The 10,479-nt window shown below is 40.2% G+C and overlaps 1 protein-coding gene across 2 annotated transcripts in view; it reads right to left on the reverse strand.

Moving 5' to 3' along the window:
* DNAJC24 (DnaJ heat shock protein family (Hsp40) member C24) overlaps positions 1-9,912 on the reverse strand; it is a 36,318-nt gene extending 26,406 nt beyond the window's left edge. For both annotated transcript variants that reach the window (XM_017827014.1, XM_017827013.1), the window contains exons 1-2: positions 9,831-9,912; positions 8,137-8,277 (exon numbers count right to left, since the gene is read on the reverse strand). In XM_017827014.1, coding sequence (XP_017682503.1) covers positions 8,137-8,244 — 108 coding nt within the window. In that variant the 5' untranslated portion in view covers positions 8,245-8,277; positions 9,831-9,912. The remainder of the gene's footprint in view (positions 1-8,136; positions 8,278-9,830) is intronic.
* Positions 9,913-10,479: the final 567 nt, after the last annotated feature.

A 10,479-nucleotide genomic window follows, 5' to 3' on the forward strand; every position in this document is an offset into this window, starting at 1 on the left:
TCTAATGTTATGTCAAGAAAAGAATGTTCAGCTAAGATGCTGCTCAGAAAACTCGTTCTTCTGCACCTTCTTTGGCCAGGGACCCAAGCAACACAGGCTGAATTTTTTCACTACTGTTAATTTATCAGGAATAACAATAAAGGATCAAGTTTTTGAGAATAGTCAGTCAATACCTGAGCACTCACTTTTCAGCCTTAAAACATTACTTTTAATGCACTCGAAATGAAATGAGAAAGAGTTTATCCAAATGACAGTCAGACTGCAATAGAAAGGTGAACTTTCTTACTACAATGCAAGCTACCTACAAAGCGTCCTATAAGCCAACCCACCAGGTATAAGAATTCACCTCTTCCTTAAATCAGTTCAAAGAAGCTCATGTCTGCTGAGCATTTGAGCTCAATGGGACATGGGGAAGCACGGGAGGCAAGGAAAAGATGGAGGGTGGGACACTTATGTCATTCAAATCGTGATTTTCTGGCTCTAAACTGTTTAAAGATGAAGGAAAGATGGAATGTGAGAATGTGTTGCTTTAACAATTTTCTGCAATAATTATATTATGTATTTCAAACATAAGGCAAAATTGCACTCAGAAAATGTATTTAAATAAAAAATTAAGTACAAATCCCCAAAACACTGAGTTTTACAGGTTACTACATCACATGAAAGTAATTTTTCAAATCTATTAACTGTCTCAGATTCAACACAAACATGGTTGACTTTATTTAACAGCAATAAGAGTTCTAATATAAACACAGCTATTGCAAGATGATTGATTCTACCCTTCACTTTTATTATCCTTCAAACTCATGTTCTGGGGTTATAGCTTCTTTAAATAACTGAGCTGGTGCTTAACATTTCTGAAGTAGGCACTTGAATATATAGTGATTTCTGATCAGTCATTTCTGATTTGAAAATATTGAACAGGCCAAGGTACTCTTGCCTGTGGCTGCTCCAATGCTGGAATAATCAGAACATTTGCTTATATGAAAGCATTATGCTGGTCTGTGTTGCTTCCTTCTCTGTGCTTCAATTCATATCTTTCCCACGTGATTTTTGTTTCAAATATCTCACTTCAGAAATGAGATAAAAAGCACACTGCCCAATATAAAAGTACTTAAATATTCCTTTAAAAGTGTAAAAGAACACTTGCATTGTTATGGTACTAAATGAGCTGGTACTTCAGGTTTTATTTTTAATCAGAATTTTAATGTTTTACTGCCTCAGGACACAGTGAGTATTTGTGAGTATTGAACACCTTTCACAAAAAGTCTACCAAAGACAGTATAGACCCTTTCTTTAATATATTGTTACAATTAATAACTCATATAACCAGTGCACAAAATGCTCAAGGGAGCCATCAGATTCCTTTGCAGAGCATAAATGACATCAAAGGCCAAGCATGTATTAGCCAAATCTCACATTTCAACTGCCTGGTGCCCATTCTGTTATGTCTGTACCTTAAATCTACAGAGGATTCTCATCATAACAAATAAAACATGGACAACAACCCCGTAAGTAAACAGATTAGGTTTAGAAATCATTTCCAAAGTAACATTACTTTCAGAAGAGGCTGAACTACCTGGATAAGTAATGCATTACTTACTTGCTGGCTTATTTTGTGATGCTATGGGTTTTCTCTTATTCTACATAACAGTTAGAAATAAAACTCTCTGCTGTAGGGATATTCACGCTCCATCCACTTGTTAAAATTCACCTCTTCAAAAAACCACTACACACTGCAAGGTAGTAAGTGAGGCCACTCCATATCCACGGAGCCATGGCAAACCACCACTGTGTGTGCCCCTTTTCCTCTCCACCCATACCCATGATCTCTCTTCACCTCTCCTGCAGCTCAGGGTACCTTTCTCAGCCAGCTGGTGTGTAGGATGTGCCCAGAGCACACCTTCCAGCTGGTTGCCGACCAACCACAGCACTAATTGGTTACTCAGTGCATTCCATTTGATTAGCCAGCTGCCTAATTATGTAGATCACGGGCTCCCACTGGCCAGTTACCCAAAGAGAGCACCAAAAAGAGGCCTAAGGACCGACTGCCCCCTGCTCACACCTCCAAGGAGCTCCAGCTCAGATGTGGCAGCACCAGGCGGCCCCAACAGCGTTTGGCTTTTTAGGCACCACCTGCGCACACACAACAAATCTGCGATGCTTCAGACTGAGAAAAGTTACTGCAACATGATCATTGCCAGCCTAACCACCTGTTCTTCAGGCTTTCTACAGACTACCATGATGAACTCCTCTGGTGGGAGGAAAAGAACAAACAAAAAACAACCCCAAAGGCAGGTGGATCAATGGAAAGACAACCCTCGCAGCTTCGACAGCAGCAGGAACAGCAGCGTGAGCGTCACCTGGCTCATAAAGCTCTTTGAATTAGGGACTTCTGTAACACTGAGGCTGTTTTGTACTACTACACAGGCTAATAACCAACTTTTCAAGTCACAGATGGAAAATATGCCCCCTGGTTTTTTAAAGGTCACAATTATGAAATGAGATGTAAAGACCAGCTCAACAAACCCTACCCTGAGCATTAAAACAATAGTCCTTTGTATTAAGCGTGGTGGCTTACCTTTCTCTCTGTAGCAATAAGATTGACTTCAGTCCAACTCCAACCAGGCTGCACTGAACTTGTTCTGTCTATACTGTCAAATTACAAATCCATTTTCTACCAGCTGGGTGAAGGTAGGGTTAGCTAAGCATGATGACCTCTAAAAAGCAAGCTGCTATTCAAACAAAAAATAAAAACCCTGCAAGGGCTATTAAAAAAGGAGTACACACACTGCCTGATTGTCATTGTGAGAAGCATTTTTATGTGACTTCCAATGCAAAGCTCAAAGTGTTTTCATTTTCAAGGTTCAAATTCTCAATTTAAACTCAGCATGAAGTTCCTCAGTAGGCAGCTCCTTTCAGGAGTAATACTGAATTTATTTTGCAACAAACTTTAAAACAACAATCCTGCAGGCAGGTCTTTAACTTTACATATGACATCCTCTGCATCTCTTGTGATTGCAGACTTTAAATGTACATAAATCTGATAAGATACAACGGATTTTTTCTCTTCAGAATGTCATATGTCTTTCCTCTAAGCATGCTCCATGGAATAATCCCTTCTTGAAGTTATTATGCTTCATTAAATTAAATTTCTATTAATATCTTCCTTTATTGTTGCTGAGAGTCATTCTCACCTATGCCTGATGCTCTGTTTTCAAATTTTCTGCACTTTCAAATAGATTAAGTGAGCACCTTAACACTTTGTATTTATATACACACACCACCCCTTCTGATAAGAGAGAGAATCTTTGTAACACTGTGTTAAATGGCACATTTATTTCCTCACCATATTAAAAATAAGAGCTTCTTGCATACTGCCTGTTCAAATTACATGGATTTTCTTTAAGATCAGGGCACACATTGTAACAGCAGCATATAATTTTCCTGCACAATAATTTTTTTCCAGTTGAAAGGTATCCTATAATATCAGCAGCATCAACAGGAACAGACACCTGATTTTCAACTAGACAAAGCTTATGTGTTTGGTGACTTTATTCCCGCTAAAAAGCAGTTTTCAGATACAAAGCAGTCACATGAAAATTCAAAAGAAAATCTGGCAACACATTCTTTGACCATAAAGTGCTAGACCAAAAGGGGATGCAAAAATTGTGCCAATAATAAGACGGTGTAACTTTTTTCTCTCCAGCATCCTACTTTTGTTACTCTAATTTTATCCTCAACTGATTTCATACAGATTCAGAAATGGAACATAAGCACTGTCCTTCCTAAAAGCTGTATGGATTCATTGAAAAACCAAGTATAGAGCATAAAACCTGTTTATCCATTTCAGAAATCACCTTGTTGAAACTACTGTGCATCCAACTGTGGATAAAAGGCTGTATGTATCCCAAGTATCTCAAACACACAGACAGAGGATTAAAGGCCAAACTCCTACCACTTCAGCAAGACACAAATTCTCAAAATTTGGTGGATTCTTTTCAGAGTATGGAAACTGCAAGTCTGTGCTTCAGAAAAGCACTTCAGCATGAACTTACAACAGCCAGTGAAGGAATCTTTGCACTGAGCTATGCCAATTTCAAAGTACTTATTTGCAATTCTTTTCCCTTTCAGAACCACTGGCTCAAGCTCTGTGCCAGAGAAGATACTGAAGTATGACCCTGCATACACAAAAGTTGTATTTTTGTGACATAAATAAGCTATTTATAGAATTGACAGTGGCACATGCATCTTATGCCCAGAAGTCTGTCATCTTCAGCTGCTACTGACTGTTACAATAACAAAGTATCAAGATGATCCAGAGTCATATAAGTACATAAAAATGTTTTATTTTTATGTGTGCATGCGAGTACACAAAAATGTTTTAAAACATAAGTTTAAGTTTCCTTAAGTTGCAAGGAAATTTTATAAAGATGTTTAAATACTTAAAAAGTGTGTGTGTGGGGGGGAACAACAAACCTACTTTTAAGCCAAACCTGTTTTCTGTGTCGAGTTAATACTATTCTTAAGGACAGAGCTGACAAGATGGATTTGACATTATCTGTAGTACAATAATTCACTTAAATGTTTGCTGTGACCTGACCAAATGAAAAAACTAAGTGCAACAAAGCAAAATATGGCAAAAAGGTAAGCAAATATATTCACTCTAGTGGGGTGTCTATGTAGAGTTTTATTCTGGGTTATTAACCTTTTTAATCATCAATTTGTTAGAATTAACAGAAACAGCTTCTGTTTTAAGAACTCATGAGTTTTAAGCTAATTTGCCCCTGTGAAGTCATTCTTACAAAGGTACAATTCAACCATTTTTAATTGCACACTACTTTGTATTATTAAGGTCAATCCTGAGATTTAACTGCAAGTTTAGTTATCTTTTGGATGACATATGGCAAGATCTCCAAAGCTTTTTCGCTTTGGAAATTTACATCTGCCTGCTCATTCAAGATGGTAAGTGTACATGTGTTGACAAATACAGAAAATAGCAGATGGCAAAAAGCAAATGCTCACCACGAAGCATTGGGGAGCATTTGAAAAAGGCCTGGACTCAGACATTTGCCATTTTTATTTTAACAGCAGAATTATGTTTAAAAATCAATTCCACCATCTATTCTGCTTTATGCCAATGAACAGATCAGAACACTGTGATTTCAGAATTAATGTTGTATTAATTGCAATTGGTATCCATGATGCAAGTTGCCTTACAAAGTTTTGGATTTTGAGATTAGTACAGTTCTTCAGGAGATGAACTTGTGCTGCTACACATAAGCTGGAAAACTTTCTGTGCTGAACACAGAATTTGACATGAAATCTTTTAAAAGGTTGTGCTCACCTGCTGTTCCAGCCTCTACACTGGAGCTGCTGCCAGAGTCCCTAAAAACACCTGGATGCAGACCTGCCCCTGCCCATGCCAATGGTAGCACTGCTTGTACCACCACCATCTCCAGGGACAGCTGTAGAGAATCAAAGGAGCTCTTGGGCTCTTGGAGCTGTGAAGTTACCAAGGGCTCCAAGCACAAGTCTGGGGAGCAAGGAGTGACTTCCCCTAAACAGGACACAAAAGGTAAGACAACAGGTTCATCCAGTGCTGTACCTTTTACTAACCACAAACACTGGATGCTTAGGGAATAGTATCAGGATAAGGCAAACATACAGCAACACCTCCCTTATATATCTCACCAATATCTGGAAGTCCACAGCTCATGAACCTCTGAATCAGCAAGAACATTTTTTTTGTGTTAACATGACCTGGCAAACTCTTCTTTTATCAAAGTCTCACAACTTTTTCAACCATGGACCCCCCCTTGCACTCAAATCTGTGGCACAAACTTTCCCACTGTAACTAGAACACCTTTTAGGGAATATATGTACTGTAGCCTCCAGCCACTCCTAGAGCCACTGGGGTTTTAAGGTGCATAAAAATAATGATGGCTTCATTACCACCGTGCTTTTAAAGACTTTAGAATGACTGTGCTGGATGCTGTAGTAGTAAGCAGACAATCAAGCAGATCTGTGCAGCTAAAAGAAAAAGATGAACAGAGACAGGACATATGGTAACAACAACAGACAAGCAGCAGATCTGCCTTGGGAAAACACCTACAAGTAAACATCAGTGGGGCTTTTTAGTCAGAGAGATCCATCACAGACACCACAAGAAAAAACAAAACAAAGCATATTCATTTTCTCTAACACTTCTCACCACTTTTCAAATAAAGAGCACAAACCAATTAGGTTGGAAACACACAGGTGCTAAAGAAAAGCTTGTATATTCAAAGATTATTTTCATCTTCTAAAATTACACTCAGAGATATAGACAGACAGTTGTAAACTTTGACAATTCTCACTTCATACACTTCAAGATAATTACATGAAAGTACAGCTCTATAACACAAAGGATCAGCTTCATTTATAAAAAATTTGTACAGGAAAGGGACTATGTAGTTTCAGTTCAGTAACAGCTCTGAACAACACTTTACATGTGATTTTAATTCCATTATGACATATTGATTCATAGGGAAGAAACACATTAATTCCATCACAGTATTCTGTTTAAATTAGCTCCCTGTCTGAACAGAAAAGGTATTTTACACTGTGGTCCCCCCATCGCCTTCACTAAGAACAAACAGATAATTATTAATCTTTTATTCACATTTTACCAGTAATTCAGTAGAACAAAACCACTAGGAGGTCCAAGAAAACAACTATTTCTATTAGAAAGGGAACTAAGAAGCTTGATTTCCAAACATGGATTAGTTCAATGTTTAATAGTGAGAACCAGAGGATTTACGTCCTATATCTGCACACAAACATCTTGTCAGGTGTTGAAACTTCAGACTAAGTACAGAGATCAGTTGCAGACAAAGAAATAAGTTCACAAGGAGCACTGAGAAGGAGTAGTACAGCAGGGCTGCCGAGTGAATTCAACTAAAGAATATCAAAATGTGTAAAACTGCAACATACTGGTGAAAGGACCAAACTTTAAGACCTTTTTTACGATATTTAGAAATAAAATAATTTAAAAAACCCCAAAACACAACAACATAAAAAATAAACTAAAACTTCCCCAAACCCATGAATTTCAACTCTAACAAAACTCAGTCTCATGATCACTGGCATTCCCTTTATCTCACATTAAATCCCAACTTCTTATCACATTAGTTCTGACATCTCAAACCAAGCCAGATCTGCCGTGCACGTGCTCTACCACCCTGCCAATCCTGACAGTCTAGCTAGCAGCTCCTAAAACAAAGTGAGTTTTTCCCATAAAAGTGAGTTCTGCTCACCTCCTTTCTTCTTCTCTACCAGGTCACCAGTTTTCAAGAAACTTAGGAGTATAGTTACCTTGGGAATTCTATTTGTCTATGAAATTCAGTTGAAAACAGTCAACAGTATCAAACAAGACACTCCATTTTGCTCAGAAATCCAGGCCAAAGAACCTTTTGAGCAAAATGCCTGAATTCAGGGAAGGGAGTAAAACAGAATAACCAAGAATCACGCCAAGTAACCTGGTAGAGCTCTGAGGTTCTTATGCATATGTAGCAGGAGCTCAGAAAAAATTAAGGGAATTCACAGAACATGAAGTCTTGATGCACGACCAAGAACACCAATCCACAAAAACACATCAGAAACTTGCAAATAAAATGAATATTAACCTATTTTCCTTCTATACATTTTCTATGCCATTACTGCAGGCTATCAAGAAAAGGTTTCCTTTTGTTCTTTGCACCTGGTCTTTATATATTCAAGGGTTGCATTCAGCCCACTGTAACTGCACAAATGAGAGGAAACACCACAAGCATCAATCAGCAAATTTTGTGACTACGTGCCACAGACAATGACTTTTTTGACTTGTGTGCCTGATCATCCAGCCCCTGATAAACAAGTACTTGTCTCAGTGTACTTATGAATGCTTAGCAAAGCTGGGAGACACATCAGTGTTTTGGAATGACACCACAACCCCTCTTTCCAGAATCTACTGATAACTCATAAACTCCAGGTGTTCATTTCCAACTTGAACCAGCTTCAGGGAACCAGTATTATAAACATACTCTGATCAGTGATATTGATACAAAAAAAGTAAAAACAAAACTGGCAAGTCAGTGGTTTATAAAAATCACTTACTAATAAGGCGAGTTTTTGGTATTTCCTTTTCAGCTCTGCCGGACTGTCCGATGGTTTGGCTCCCAGGACCTTGTACCAGTCCTTCTGTGCTGTCCTTCCAAAGGCCATTCCCTCACTGCCTTTGAAATTGCTTTCTTAGCACTGTGCAAGAAAACCAAATAAACAGAATTACAATTTGAAACAGAAAAAGCAAAAGCAAGGACGTGTGGCAAACTGCAGGATCATGGAACAGACTTCACTCCTCAAGCACCAGCACTGACGAGGCAAGTCTTCACAAATAAAATCATTTCTAATTTCCTTACAGGTGCCCTGCATCTTTCCTCTGGCTACCATGATTCAAGCAGTTAGACAGGAGATGCAATGAGATTTCATTACCAGGAAGGGCACTCTCCTTGTCAGTGAGCTGGAGTCAGAGTCTGTGCCTTAACAAGCCAAGAATTACCAAACTCCTGAAAGTTGTTAACCCATTTTATGGCCAACATGACTGATAAAAGTTCTGAACCCTGTTCAATTTGGTGCTTTAGGGTGAGCTTCTTTTCCCTAAGTGAAGGTATAATAACCACATCTAGTAATTGCTACACACTAAAAAAGAAAATCTGATACAAGCAGATATCATCAACAAGTCCAAGTCAACTGGGCTCCCAGTAACAACATCAGCATCCTGGTATACAGTGCTCTACATGAGAACTAATGTATAAAAAAAGAGTTTAATTCACGTGGCCATTCCATTCCATGAGGTGATTCAAGTTCTCTTGTGTCTCCTGTCCAAGTTCCTCAGTATATCATGTTTCAGTAGCAATCCAATCTTCTTTAAAAATCATTTTGCATGCAAAATGAACTGTTCTGAAGTGGCCCAGGTTATAAAAATGCCTTCTATATAGACACTTTTTAAATTACACACTTTTGATTTTGAAATATGAATATACTGAATATTCAACATATTGAATCTACTCAAAATATATTCAACACATGAAATAATTAATACAAATATATGAAGTATATACAACATGGAATAATTAATATGAATATATGAAATATATCCAGTATATAAAGTGAAGCATACAAAAGTGTGCCATTTTGTCACTCTGTGAACGAGGTACTTGCAAGAAGACACAAAGGTATATCTTGGTTTTTACATCACGACATTCACAGCAAGGACACTCCATCATCCTACCGGGTAAGAAGACTTTAACTTTTTTACTATTAAAGTAAAAGGCCGTGTAAAAACAAGTAAACAAAACCGATGCAAAAACATATAAAGTTAGCACAGGTCTCCAATAAAACCTAACTCGTTGAGCCATCTATCACCAAGTTAATGGCTCAGGAAGAAAAACGACAAATAGGAGAATTAAATGCCAGTAACAGCACGGTAGTGTCCGAGCTCCCAGCAGATTCCTGGGTATAGTGGAATCACAAGCTTGTGGTAGTTGATTTATCATGAACTCTCTGATAAGAAACACCACCGTCAGCAGGCAAGAGCTTTGTAAACAACCAGGTTTTATAATTTTTTTTTTTTTAATTGCTGGAAGAAAGAAAAAGGACCTCGGGCCTCCGCAGCGGGCGGAGGGAGGCCGCCGCAGCCCGGGCCCGGCCGCGGCGCCGCGCAGCGCGCCAGGAGCAGCCGGAGCACCCCCGGTCCCGCCGTGCCCCCTCGGAGCCCCTCCGAGCCCCCCGGCCCGGCCCCGCACACGCACCTGCCCCGCTCCGCCGCGCCCGCCGGCCGCGTGCCCCGCGCACCTCGTCCGGCGGGAAACAACCCGCCCGCGGCTCGGCGGGGGAGCAGCGGCCAGGCCGCCTCGGTTGTTTCCAGCCGGACAGCGGCGGCGCCGCACCGGCAGGAAGCGCGGCCCGGGCGAGGCCGACGCGTCGCCATGGCAACCCCGCGGGGGCGAGGCCTGCGGTCCCTCGGGAATTCGGCCCTCGGGGTTCGGCCCTCAGGGGTTTCGGCGCGACGGGACGCCGCTCTCCGCCTCGTCCCCACAGCCGCTCCCCGCGCAGGGACTCCTCCTCCTCCCGGGGCGCAACCGCCCCCTGGCCCTGCCCTCCCGCGCTCCCTGTCCCGGCCCCGCGAGCAGAGTAAGACGGTGGTTTCTTTCTAGGAAATACTTGTCCTAAAGGGGAAGGAAGAACATAATCCTGATGAAAAAAAAAAAAAAATCCAGCTCGGGAAGCGGGGGTTTAATGACGTAAAGACGTTTCCTCGTTAAACAAACAAACAAAAAGTAAAAATAAAACTTAAGTTGGTGCTGTAGACTTTGGCTTTCAGAATCTCGGTCAAACCTAGTTGGTGAAATACCTAAAGATTAGTCCAGACAAAATTAAATATAATGTTTTGTATAGACA

The sequence above is a fragment of the Lepidothrix coronata genome, unplaced genomic scaffold, assembly GCF_001604755.1.
Source record: "Lepidothrix coronata isolate B3197 unplaced genomic scaffold, Lepidothrix_coronata-1.0 Scaffold133, whole genome shotgun sequence".
Lineage (NCBI taxonomy): Eukaryota > Metazoa > Chordata > Aves > Passeriformes > Pipridae > Lepidothrix > Lepidothrix coronata.